Genomic DNA, 14,264 nt, shown 5'->3' with positions numbered 1-14,264 from the left:
GGTGGTAGTGGTGGTGGTGGGAGGCCTCGGAGACAGAGGCTAGGCGGCTTCTTTTGATGGATAGCATTGTATCGTAGTGATGGTATCAAATCTGAATTGTGTGTGATGTATAAATATGGTCTTCTCTCCTTCAGTTCTTTTTTTTTTTTTTTTTTTTTTAAAGTCTTTCCTCTTTCTGTATTCAAAGCTTGTTCTGTACGTGTTACGAGAATGTTTCTAACTAAAGGGCACGTTCTTTGATAATTCATTTCTCAAGACTTTTTTAAACATTATTTTTAAGGCAGACCACTTCAACACTACAATCCAGTTTCAAATAAAACATTTTAATTAATTTATTGTAAAAGTGATTAAACTTATGTTTTTACAACACGATTCTTGAAGTCATGTTTTGAAATAGTGCTATTAACAGCACCCATCAAACTTCTCTGGAACACTATTCCGAACACCATTTCAAATCTATTTTTTTTAATTTATTTTTTTTAAATTATTAAGAATAAGTTTATGAACTCACCCTTATCTATCCCAAATGATGATATGTGATTGTGATTGAATTTGTGTAATGTGGAATTTATGTCTAGAATAAATCTGAATCACAAAATAATTCTGAATAGTTAAGTCTAAATTTGTAACATTACCAAATTATTAAATTTTTTAACTCTTTTTTTAGACCCTTATCCTCGTTTGGCAAGTGATTATTTTAGCTAAAAAACTAAAGTCACTAAAAAAATTTAAAAGCTAACAACTTATAGCAAAGAGTCAAAGATTCTCTTTTCTCTCTACTTTTTCCACATATTTTCATAAAAAATCAAAAAATCACCCCAAACATACTAATTTTTTTACACCATATTTTAGCCAAAAAGTAAAAAAATTACTAAAAAAACATGTTCTCAAACAAGGCTATAAATTCACAATTCTACTTTCATTCCTAACTTTTGAAACCTAACTTTAGTCTCCACCTCGACTTCCACTGTAGCAATTGAAACAACCACATCTAAAACCCACTCCCAGCGAGAAATTATTTGGTAGTCATGCGACACAACCACATGATACCCTTAAGTGTGTTGTGAATGGTGGAGAGAGTGAGACTCATGATTTCGTGTTGGGTGGTTGAAAAACAGAAGAGTATGTCAGTTTGTAATTGGTCAAGGACATGGCCACATAATGTTCCTGGACCATGAAATAAATTTTCCTCTCAACCCTAGTGCCACCCCCATCGTGTTCCTCCCCAACCTTCCACCTCTCTTGCACACCTCCGCAACCTTCCCATATGCACCATCATGACTCTCTTCTTGACCTCTCTCTGCCAAAAGGGTTGGAGGGGCTAAAGCGGCAATATCGAGGAGAGGGTTGCAGTTGCTAGACGAGGGTGGCAGAATGGAGAGGAAATAAGGTAGGGTCCATCAAGAAAGGAGATAAGGATGGGTGGCGATATGTAGGTGGAAATGGGTTAGCGGTGGAGATGGGGATAGGGTGGAAGGTGGTGTAAATTAGTGAGGAGTTGAGAAATGGCGAGGAGGTGAGGAATGGGCTACCAAAGGTGAGTAGAGGCTTGGAAGTGGCAAATGAGGGTGGCCAGAGTTAGGGATAGGCGGGGGAGGGTGGTCAAAGTTGTTGCTGGTGGGTGGCCGTTAGGGGGGAGATAGGGTTAGGTTTTTAGGGGTTTGTAAGGTCAAGGGTGGGATAAAATTGGAATTTTATTTAAAAAGAAACACACCCAATTAATATACATTAATGTATTTTATGATGGGATAAAATTGAAATTAAAAAATATGAAGGGATTCCAAAGAAAGAAGTGTGGTGCTATTAGTAGGGTGGCCACCAGTCGAGCCAAGTTGGGTTTGGGCAAAAGCTTGCACCACCTGATAAGAAATTTTGTATCTGTCCATACCAAGTCCAACCTGAACATCAAGCTAATATAGTCATCTCAAGCCTAACCCCAAAGGAAATATAATTCCCAAATTCAACCACTTATATATATAGACTAATTTTTAAAAAATGAAATCCAATAAAACTTGTTTCTATAAGAAAAAAAAAAAATGCATTAAAACCATTCAATCTAACATTCCAATATACAACAACGATTATTAACAAAGAAACAATTAAACAGTCATGTTAAGTTAAACAAAGTCTCTACTCACTAACAGAGTTTAACAAATAGTCAATAATAATGATTGATATGATGAAGCAAATAATATAAATTAAAAAAGACAAAAGAATAATTAGTAACGGAAATGACGGGGCTACAGTCTACAGCAAGAGAGAAGCTGAGATCAAATAAAGGGGAATGGAAAAGGCAGAGTTACAGTGGTTGAGCTGTAGTTGATTAAAAGAAATAAATAAACAGTTTAGTTGCATAATATTGGAGCATAGAAGGGGTGTTTATATATTTTTCAGTAAGAAATGCCTATGGTGTGCACCCTATCACAAATTGACGTAACTTTGCGATAAAATTTTGTACCATTAACCACAAAATACATAATCTCTTCACAAATTAACGTAACAAAATATCCAAAATTTTGTGATTCATGTTACAAATGTTTGTGGCTTGGTTATAACTTAGCCTGGCCCTCCTGGCTAGAATAGCATTCCCAAGCCCTCCAAAAAAATAGGATTGGGTGGACCAACGAGACAATACCTACCTCTAGCTATCAGCACTCATTTTGAAAACCCGATTTCACAAAACAATAGAAATTTAAAATATAAATTCAAAAAATACTAAACTTTAAAAAAATACTTTTAACATATATATATATATATATGATTTAGTTAAAAACTCCACCACATTATCCTGTTCCTAAACTCCATTGTGGTGTTTTTACATCTACTTGAAAGAAATTAAATTTTGTATTTTTCTTTATACACCCCCATAATATTCCCTATTAGTGTTTTAAAAGGCGCGCTTAGACGCACGCACCTAAGCATGAGGTGCAATGAGGCGTAACCTTGCACTTCAAATAGGTCGACGCGAGGCGCAATACGCAAGGCGCAACTTAGGGGTTGAGGCGAGGGCTTTTCTTTGAGGCGCGAGCCGCGAGCTTCATGGGCTTTACCTTTTTTTCTACTCTAACCGTTGATTAAGTACTTTTTTTGTGGGCATACCCACAAGGAATAAAAATTCTTCAATATAAAATGGCCAAATGTGATCAAAAGAGAGCAGAAAGTGATTAAAAAAAAATTCTAGGTGAAGAAGATTAAAAAAAGCAATCAGAAAGTGAGACGATGACACGACTTCAGCTTCTTCTCGTCTTCTTCGCTAGTTCTCTTTCTCTTCCTCTATTCTTCGATGAGTTCTTTTGGTTGAGTTATCTCTCAGCCTCTGTTTTTTGTTTATTTATTTTTCTTCTCTTCTTTCCTTATTTTCTTCTTCTCTTCTTCGATGGGGTTCTCTTCATGGGTCTGCCTCTGTCTTTTCTTTTCTTATTTTTGTTCTTCTCTTCTTTTCTTATTTTATTCTTCTCTTCTTCTTTTCTTGTCCTACTTCTTCCATGGGTTATCTGTTTATTTTTTCTTCTCTGTTATGCTTATGAAGCTTGCTTTATGCTTTTTAGAATTCTATATATATATTTGTTATGTTGAAATGTTTGCCTATTTTATAATTTTGCTTTTCTTCTACTACTTGCGCCTCGCCTTGCACCTCGCGCTTAGGTTATAGGAAACCTTATTGCCTCGGTGCGATTGTTCCCTACAATACCACTCCTAACCTTCCATCTTGTTTCTTCTACACACTCCCTCATAGTTCCTCTCTCTCTCTTCCACCACCACCACCACACACAAAGGAGAGAAAGGTGACGAGGTTGGCAAGAAAAGGGTGACGTATCTAGAATTTCAAAAGGTTGGAGGTGACGAAGAGGTTCATGGTGAGGCTAAGGGAAATGAGGGAAGGGAGAGGATGGCGGAGCTAAAGAAAACGAGGAAAGCAGGACAACGGAGGGAGGTGGGGTGGCAAAAAGTTGGTTATATATTTAAATTGGATCCTGATGATTGCTCCGATGATAATGTTGAAACGAAATCGTCTGCAAGGAGGTCAAAAGACACATACATATAAATCTTTTTCAACTCTATTCACTGCAAATTTCAAGTCATTCACACTTCCAGGGAGAGAAGTAATAGCTTCATGGTTTTTATATGCAATTAATATCAACTGGCAACTTGGTTTTCCACAAATTCAATAATAGCTTTCAAAGAGGTTGGTTCTTTTTCATTCATACAGAGCCACATTTGCTGGTTCTTTTCCATATACTCTGAATTCATCCAAGGCACTAAACAATAGAGTAATAACTTCGAAGAAATTTTCCCCATATAGAAATGAGAATGCAATGTAAGTCAAACTTATTCTCCATTTCCCTCACCTTTCCCTTTCCCTTTCCTTTTTCAAATCTATGATCCAAACACAGCATTAGCAAAGCTAATCAAATCATAAGGCGGATACTAGTGTGATAACATTCCTGGTTGTACTTGACAGTATAAAATCCAAGTACCTGCAATCACCCAAACCACCATTGTTGGGCAAGGAGAGAACTTGAAATAGACTTCGTGCGTAATGAGGCTGAATCTTCACCATTGTGCTATCCTATGTGTTTGGCTATTACTTTCACATTTCCTTCATTTTAATAAATGGTTTCTGGCTCATTCTCTTTCCCCCATTAATATTTTTCTTCTCTCTTGAATGAATCAACCAAAGAGCAAACATGTAGTCCTACATCTTAGCAAAACTAATCAACTCCTAGCCAACAAAATCTCAACAACTTTAGGGACCCTAATATGTTTAAAGAATATTGAAGGCAAACCTCCTGAAAACAAATCCATTTTGCTGTTGATGCAACCTACAACTTGGCATCAAAGCTAAAATTTTGTTGTCACCACATCCATTCTTTCCTCATTTTTTCCCCATGTCAAGGTCCCTGGTTTATGCACATAGGTATTTCCTAAATTGCTTCAGCTTCTCCCATTCTTATAGCTGGCAATAGCACCTCTCAACCGAGAATTCATGCTACCTAACTGCTTAAATTTTTGTTAAACATAGCTGCTCCACCGGAGGTTGTACTCAATTTTTCTTGACTGCATTTTCTCAACTTAAAGATTTGATGACAAACATAAGCTACTAGCCGCTTGTTATTCTCTTTCATTGCATTCTACGAGATTACAATTTAAGAAGTCAACAACTTAGCAAAGTCATCCTAAGATACTAAAATACGATGATCACAGCAGTAGTAGAGATACAGATTAGGCCATCTTAGCAATCCACATTCTTGTAAGAGACTAAAGGCTGTGTAATTATTCACTTAGCCTGTTCTTAGTTGCTAGACCTTGGCTTACTTCCATCTAAAATTCTCTCTCCCCTGACAATTATCAAAGAATAGTTTGGAGTGGTTCTCCTACTGCAAACCAGACTACTTTAAAACAAAAATAGAAAACATCAGACCTGCTAATTGTAACAAGGAGTCATACTGAATACTTGGTTGTTAATCCTAATCCAGATTAATCAAAAAAACTCAACCCCCATTTTGCCTCTGGTTATCAAAGGACATTCCATGAAACATTCACATAACCCGAAGCAAAATGAACCGACCTCAAATAACTCTTAGTCAATTGGTGCATTATTCTTGTAATCAAGTTATACAATTGAAAACACAACATAGACATCATAAAACAGGTGAACCACAAAGGATTTTGAGTAGGAAACAATGTCAAACATATGCCAGAGACTCAATGAATTCAAAAGCGTCAAACCATCCACTAAAATTTAACGAACCTTCAAAAGAAAAACACTCATTATCAGGGCAACGAGGAACATCAAACAGCTCTCTAAAACTCTTGTCCTGAAAATTATACCGTATGACCTTACCAGGTATGTGCAGCACTAAAAAAGACTCCTCATCGTTCTCTTCCCGAATAAGATCCAGTATGACAAATTGATAGTAATGCAAGTCCGACGGATCAAGTGAGCTGCGAATCATCTCCGGAAATGCATTCAGAATCGCATCAATATCAACCCGGTACTTGACAAACCACCCACAGTAGTCCCTCTCCATCTCATACACATTGAATTGCGTAGTGTGAGGACCGTAAATCTCAATGAGATGCAAATGATCACGAGACTCCCTAAAATACCTGAGCCTTCTCTCCTCCCAACCATCCGGGATAGGAGGCATTGGCATTGTTTCAAGACGCTCTTCGTCGACATTGAAATACAAAGAATCGCCACCTGAGGTGGAAATCCAATGAAGAGCACCATTCCAAAACACACCAAGATTGAAACTAACATCACCAGTGAAAGGGTCACCGGAGGGCGACCAGAGCCCAGTTTCGGAAGAATAGATCTCGAGTTCATAATGATCAGGCAATCCACAAGAGAAATAAACAGAAACAACTTTGTAGTGAGGCGATTTGGAGGGATCAAAAGCTAAATTATAAACATAAAAGGTAGTGAAACAGCGTACAGGTGTGAGAACACGGCGAGGAGGTTGAGGAAGAGTAGCGAATTGACTAGTAGTAGGGTTATAGATGTATAAATGGAGACCTCGACAGAGTAAGAGACCATTGCAGGACTGTAAAATTCGCAAATCGGAGGGATCGTGGACGAAAGTGAGGGCTTTGAAAGGGGGTTTTGATGGGGATTCGTAATTGAGGAGAGAGAGGAAATCGAAATCAGGATGGATTTGGTGGGAATAGCGGTACAAGAAGAGGCCGGAAGGTCGGGGGTTTGGGTGGGTGGTTCGGAGGTGAAGGAAGTGGGGGTTGGTGATGAGAGAGAGCCAGTGTTTGGATACAGATTTGAATCGGAGGAGTGATCGTATCGGCAGATATAGTAGGATTTGATTCAACAGATCGTCGTTGTTTGCCACTGTTTCCGACGATGAGGGGTTGGGGTTGCGCTTGGCCGTAGAGGCGTCGGCCATTTCTACAGAAAATTGAGCAGCATGTTTGTATTTGGGATTGAAGAAAATTTTCTGAGCTATTTGACCAAATTACTTTTATTGTTATTCAAAACTAAGGAATCGTTTGAGAACAGATTAATTTAGTAATTTTTTTAAGTTAATTGATTAAAAAAATAGGTTAAAAAAATTTATATGTTTGATATGATTTTTTGACTAATTACGAAAAGTTGTGCAAAAAGTAGAGAGAAGCCGTAATTGTTGACTTTTTGGTATGACTAATTGGTTAATTGGCTAATTTAGTAACTTTTTAGTTTTTTGACTAAAACAGAGCCTTCCCAAACGAGGCCTAAATAGTCGTAGTGTGCTAGGAATAAATTTTAAATTAGGTTTAGAGTCTAAGATTGTTTGGAATGATCTAATTAAATATATTTTTTAAAATTTTATAAAAAAGATATATAGAAAACTAAAAAGTTTATGTGACTTAAAAGAATAATATTATATGTATTAATTAATGTATCAATTGATGATGTAATATAATTTAAGATATTTTTAATAATTATAATTTATATAATAAGTGGGGTCAATAATAATATTATAATTAGTGTTAGTATATTAGTTAATATACTAATTGGTAAATGTAACACCACCGGATCCCCAAAAAAAAAAAAAAATTGTTTATAATAATATATATATTTTTTCATTTTTAATCATTTCGAGAAAAAAGTTACCCCTATGTTAGTAATCATTCTTTTTTAATAAAAAAATATGATTAATTATAGGAATTTTTTTTTTTATTGAGTAAATTGGTGATAAATCGAATATAAAAATGTTGTAAGCCATTATGTTCGGTGATATTTTTTTATTAGTGAGAGATTTCCATCATTTATGGAATAGTTTGGTGAAAATTTTTTTTGCTTGTTTTGCATGATATTTTATTTTTAATTTTATCTCTTAATATATCTGTTGACTTTCGTTGGTTATCTGTTCAATTTTTTTTCTTCTTTGTGCAAAAACATTTCCTATCTGTTCAAAATTTTGCCTATTTGTTCAAATTTATATCTATCTATTCAATGTTTTTCCTTATCTGTTCAATTTTTTCTCTTTACCTGTTCAAACATCTATCTAAATTTTATTATCTGTTCATTTTTCTCTATCTGTTGAAATATCAAGCCCCTATCTATTCAAATCTTTATTTTTTCTCTATCTCTCTATCTGTTGCCATATGTTTCATGATTATCATTTTCAGCAACAACAACAACATATATGTCCTTTTTTTTTTCCTATCTATTGAAGTATCTTTCTTTCTCTCCATATCTGTTGAAATATTTGTCTATTATAAATTTGTTTCTTCATCAACAACATTTATCATCATCATCAAACAACAACGATCAACTACCTCCCCTCAAAAGAAAAAAAAAAAGATAAAAAGATAAAGAACAAAAATGCTCTCTGCTAAAACAAATAAAAAAATACACATGGATACAGACATTCATATGTCTGACTAGTTCTATAGATTTCACCACACACTCATACATACTGTAACACTTGGGTGTTTTAATCTATTGGAAGGTGTGTTTAATATTTTATTTTTGTTTTGAGAGTCTTTGGAGTTGTTGTATATTGGTTTTGAAGGAGTACAATCCGATTTAAACTTGTATGTTGAGTCTTCTCAAAAAGTACTTGGGAAATTTAGGGGTTGTTTAGGATGATCTAAATAAATGCATTTTTTGTCTTTTTACAAAAAGATGTACAGAAAAGTAGAGAAGTGATGTGATGGAAAAAAGATAAAAAGATGAATTATTTAGGAGATGCCAAACCACGCCTTAGAAATTCTGCTTTGGAGTCAACACTAGCCTTCCTAAGGGTCGACCCTTGCATGTTGTAATGTTGTTGGAGGTGTTGCTGGAATATAGGGTTGACACCAGCCTTAGTGGTGTCAACATCTTTCTTTTGTTGTTGGTCTTAAGGATCGACATCAGTTTGGGAAGGATCGACCATTGTATATTGTAGAATATGTGTGTTAGTTGTTGGAAAATAGGGTCGACCCACACTGTCTAAGGGCCGACCCCATGCTTGCTGTCAGATTGTTTTTTCTACCTGACGGGTCAACCCCTCTGCCCGAAGAGTCAACCCCTACGTGTTTGTTTTCAGAATTTTGGGGTTCGAATGGGCCTAACTTTTGGGGGTTTTTGGACTTCTCTTTTTTTTTTTTATTGACCTTAGGGCTATTATCTACTACTATAAATAGACCCAAACAACACCTCTCTCATAATTTTCTTCTTTTTTTTCCTCTCAAAACCGAGAGTCTCTCTCTCTTTCTCTCAAAAGCTCACTTTTTCCACTTCATTGCTTAGATCTATACTCTTAGAGGTGTCTTCTCACCTTGATCCTTTGAGATAACTTGAAGATCTTGTCAAGGGCTTTTTATTGGTCAGAGAAGTTCGCGGCTTCGTCAACCTTGAGTTATTCAGGTTTTCTTCCTCACGACTTGAAAGCAGGGACACTTTTACTTTAGTATTTCTTTGTTTTGAAGGGATTTTATGGTATGGTTGTGATTTATAAGTTAATTGGAGAGTATTGTTGGATCAATCTCATGTTTTACATAAATAAATCATTTTACTTGACTCTTGCTTGAGATTTCTTTACTCTCTCTTTTCAAAACATGTATATAAATGTTAATACAAGCCATATCTATAATAGAGGAGAAAAACCCCCAAATTTGGTAAAAACCCTAGATTCTCCATTTGAGTTAAAAACACCACATTAAATGGGGAATTTCCTTGATTCATGAAATATTGTGAATAATAAATAGAGGAATGATGTGGATGTTGATATAGTAAAAGAATTGTGGTTTGGATGTTATTTTTTTCATTAAATCTTGTGTTGTATTCAATTCTTGGGTAATGTTGGATGGTTGTTGATTGAATAAAATGTGAATGAATTGTTAATTGTGCATGAGTCCGGGTAAGAGTCAGTTTTCCAAATGTGGTGTTGTGTTAGTACCTGCGCGGGGAGTTTAAAAAGGTTCTCAAATGCCGTGTCTAGGCTTATCGCTGGACGAATGTGGGAAAAATATTTTTGGGTGTCTGCACAGTCCTGCCGTAGGATAGCCGGCAAAAGTGGAAAAACGGATGGTTTTCTTTGGGGTGCCTACTCCCAACCGTATAATAGCCGGCAAATGTGGGGGGTGGTTTTAAAACAAAAGAAAATGGTGTTTTAAATTGGACTCTTACAGGTGGACTCATGGCTTGCATTCTATGGTTGTGAATGTTTGATTGTTGTGCTTGATGACATGAATAGTCACTATTATTATTTGGTTGTTATGGGTCTGTATGTTTGTTAAGGATTACATGTAAAGATAAATTTCCATGTAACGTTTGGTCGCATAATCTTATTCAAAGGATTAAATACTTGGTGACATGTGTTCCTACTGGGCATATAGCTCAACCCTATCTTATTTTTCAGGAATTGATGGAGTTCCACCTCCCTGAAAGATTGGTCAAGCAATAGTTTTTTTTGGAAAAGTTGATCCATGTGTATTTTGTTATTTTGAATTGAAATTTTTGTAACAAGACTATTAATTTATTTTGTTGTAATTGTATGCTCTAGAGGCTTATATTTTGTAAGGCCACCTAGTTCATTGAACTGGAATACAAATTCTGAACATTATGGGAATGTGTATGGTGAATTGTAACCTCTTATCTCTTAGTTCAATGAGAAGGTTGACTTTTTGGGTATATTATTGTATTCGTTTTGGCATATTCTTGTGGGAAAATTTCAGGGCGCTACACATACATACATACATACATACATATGTGTATATCTAACTAGTTCTGTTGATTTCACCACACACTCATGCATACATACATACACATACATATATGCCTAAATATAGAACCTTGAGGGATAAATGAAATCGTTGATAGAGACCTCACGTTCTCAAGAAATTCGAGGGACTCCTTGGTCTGAGAGTTTAAGGTTTTGATATTATGCTTCAAAGCATTAGACTTTCTCTGGATGTTTTGTTCGAGTGATGAAAAGTGATTGGAGAGTTTTTTTAATAGCAAAGTATAGCTCGTTATCAGAGAGGTTTATCTCTAAAACTCGTTGAAGCTCGTAACAACGGAGGCTAAGTCAACTAGCCGAAGTCGCCGCCAAGATCGACAATTGATTTCAGTTGTGAGAGAGAAGAAGTATAGAAGAGATCCTAGAAATTGGAGGGAGGGAGAGAGAGAGAGAGAGAGAGAGAGAGAGAGAGAGAGAGAGAGAGAGAGAAGTGTGTGGTCAGCTATAAAGCAAAGTTAAAGAAAGGTGATAATGGAAGGCTGTAGATTCGTTGATTTGTGAAGTCAATATGGGAGGGTAGATTAATTTCTCCAGCGACGATAGAGCTAAAGAGAGTACAGATATAACAACCCTCGTTTTGCCATAGTCATATTCTTGAGGCCTCATACTAAGATTCTTGAACACAAATTTCAGCTCTTGAGAGTGTTCAACTTGTGGTTTGTGAACAATAAGAGCATCCTCTCTTTAAAGGGTAATATTTGAGCTTTGTACCATCTTTTTCTATCTCTTTTCTTTGCTTTTTCACACTGTTTTTCAAAGTGTTTTTAAGCTTAAAAATGTGATTTTAGTTAAAAAAAAAAAAAAAGAGGAGACGTTAACCACCCTTCATTAAACTTGTTGGTTAGTTGAAATCCCTTGGCTTTAGCCCACTTTTGCTAACTTTTTCCACCTCAAAAACTCAATTTTCAGCACAGTTTTTGTGATGTTTCAGTGTTGTTTTGTGTGTTGAATTATGCTTTAAATACTATGGATGTGTTGTAATTCCTCATGGATATAGCTTTCAATCCATTTGAGTTGATAATATTTTTTTCAACCTTTTTTTATAGCTTTTATACATGTTCATACCATTATAATCACCTATGCAATCTCCCTCCCTTCTTTGTTTATTTTAATTAAAAGTCGTAGCAAACAAAAGATTGTTGTTCAAGACATAAGAAAGAAACCTCCCATGCTTAATGGTTTCTCTTCGGAGGTTCATTACCAAGGCATTACATCTCTCTTATATTAAACACAATCTCTTGTTTGATACTTCTCTTTATCAACAGTGCATTACTTCTAAGGGACTAACTTTCTAGTTAAAGCCTTGGAAATCACCAAGGAAAGTGCCATTATAGTTTATTCTCAAGTTTGGATTTAGAGTCATTATCGCTCACACTACAAGAATTTTCACTTTTGGCAACTAAAATTTTAGTCGCTAAAAGTCAATTTTTAGTCGCCGAAGGGCTTTAGCAACTAAATTTTTTGGTCGCAAAATTAGTAGCCGAAGAGTAGTCGGGAAAGCTAATTGCCAAATGTATTCATTTGTTGACTAAATATTTAGTCGCCAAAAGGTTGGACATTAAATTAAATTAGACATTTTTGGCGACCAAACTTTTAGTCGCCTAAAGTCCCACCTTTTTAGCTACTAAAATTTTAGTAGGCAAAGAGTTCCTTTTTAGCTACTACAAATTTAGTCGCCGAAAGTCCCCATCTTTGGCTACTAAAAGTTTAGTCGGCAAAGAGTTCCTCTTTTGACTACTAAATATTTGGTCGCCTAAAGTTCTACATTTTTTGCTACTAAAATTTTAGTCGGCAAAAGTGTGTTTATAATTTAGTTTTTTGTTTTTAGCTATGAAATATTTTAGTCGCCAAATGTTTAATTTTCTTTTGCCTACTAAAGTTTTAGTCGCCAAATGTCTTTTTTTTTTTTTTTGGCTACAAAACTTTTAGTCGTCAAAAGTCTTTTCCCAATTTCTCTTTAGCTACTAATTGCTTAGTCACCAAAAACATGCTATTATGTTTTATCGCGAAATTAATTTCTCCACAACCTGTGTATATACAATGCAACCTGTAATACGTATAAAAACAAACTGATACATACTATCAATCATTCCACAATCTACATCCATATACCAAAAATAAATAACATTAAATATCAAAGTCCATAGAAATCAACTATTGTCCAAACTAAAATAATAATTCTATACAAAATATGTCATACAAAAATCAAAGCCCTCCGTATACAAAAAAATACATTTACTACCAAGCAAAATTACCATTTGGCATGGTACAAATTACCATCGTAATCTGTACCACAACAAAAGGTGATATATGTACCACAACAAAAGTTTTCTATGGACTGTGACAAAACGTCCTATATATACGCCAACAAATGGTACATACGTACCACAACGGTCATTATCTCTTGATTGCCAAAAGTTTTCTGTATCAATAATAATGAACTACACAAAAGCTGAGGACGACAAAAGTATTATATTAGTTCTACACAAAAGTGAAAATTCTTCTCCATACACCAATATGGATTATCCACAAGTCCACGCAACAGAACCATCTACAAAGAAAAAAAAAATGAAACATTAGAATTGGTTACAAAATATCAATTCAGTCAGCCATATGGAACATGTTCTAACATGCATTTAAGGTAGAACAATCGAGAACAATCGAGAAATGTCTTCTCGAAAATAAAAGAAAGTAGATATATATATATATATATATATGTATCATGCAATATTTATTCCAACCAACTGCACAAATAATGTAATATGTAATTTCTTCGCCCTACAAATATATAAAGACAATTATTAGAATATGTAGATGTTATTTTAATAAAGTTGTTGCTTTTTTAATTAAGTGTTGCAAGTTTTTCGACTAAGTGTAAGGCGTATTCAGGGGCTGCTATGAATTTTCGCCCTCGGAAAGCCCTTTTTCGAGTAAGTTTAGGGCGTATTCGGCTCTAACTCCCAACCTACGGGTCCGAATTACGTTCCATCAATTCTCACAAGTCCTATTTGTCATGGGGGAACTGTCCATGAGAGCCACACGGTGGTTCGGGGGCTGTTTTGATTTTTCGCCCCCGAAACGCCCTTTTTCAATTAAGTTTAGGGCATATTCGGCTCTAACTCCCAACCGACGGGTCCGAATTATGTTCCATCAATTCTCACAAGTCTGATTTGTGATGGTGAAGCTATCCATGTGAGCCATACGGTCGTTCGGGGGCTGTTTTGATTTTTTGCCCTCGAAACACCCTCTTTTCGACTAAGTTTAGGGGGTATTCGGCTCAAACTCCCAACCTACGGATCCGAATTACGTTTCGTCAATTCTCACAAGTCCTATTTGTCATGGGGGAACTGTCCGTGTGAGTCACATGGTGGTTCGGGGGCTGTTTTGATTTTTCGCCCATGAAACAGCCTTTTTCGATTAAGTTTAGGGCGTATTCGGCTCTAACTCCCAACCTACGGGTAGAAATTATGTTTTGTCGATTCTCACAAGTCTTATTTGTCATGGTAAAGCTATCCGTGTGAGAGACACGGTCATTCGGGG

General features: G+C 35.6%; 1 protein-coding gene across 1 annotated transcript; it reads right to left on the bottom strand.

The window, feature by feature from the left end:
* Positions 1–5,545: 5,545 nt before the first annotated feature.
* On the bottom strand, positions 5,546–6,950 carry LOC114291733 (F-box protein At5g07610). Its single transcript, XM_028235596.2, has one exon. The coding sequence runs from the start codon at positions 6,897–6,899 to the stop codon at positions 5,688–5,690; it is 1,212 nt and encodes a 403-aa protein (XP_028091397.2). The 5' UTR covers positions 6,900–6,950; the 3' UTR covers positions 5,546–5,687.
* Between the last annotated feature and the right edge of the window lie 7,314 nt (positions 6,951–14,264).

This window comes from Camellia sinensis, chromosome 1 (genome assembly GCF_055761805.1).
Source record: "Camellia sinensis isolate YWXY chromosome 1, ASM5576180v1, whole genome shotgun sequence".
Lineage (NCBI taxonomy): Eukaryota > Viridiplantae > Streptophyta > Magnoliopsida > Ericales > Theaceae > Camellia > Camellia sinensis.
Note: the sequence above shows the minus strand (reverse complement) of the source record. Positions and strands in the feature narration are given on the sequence as shown.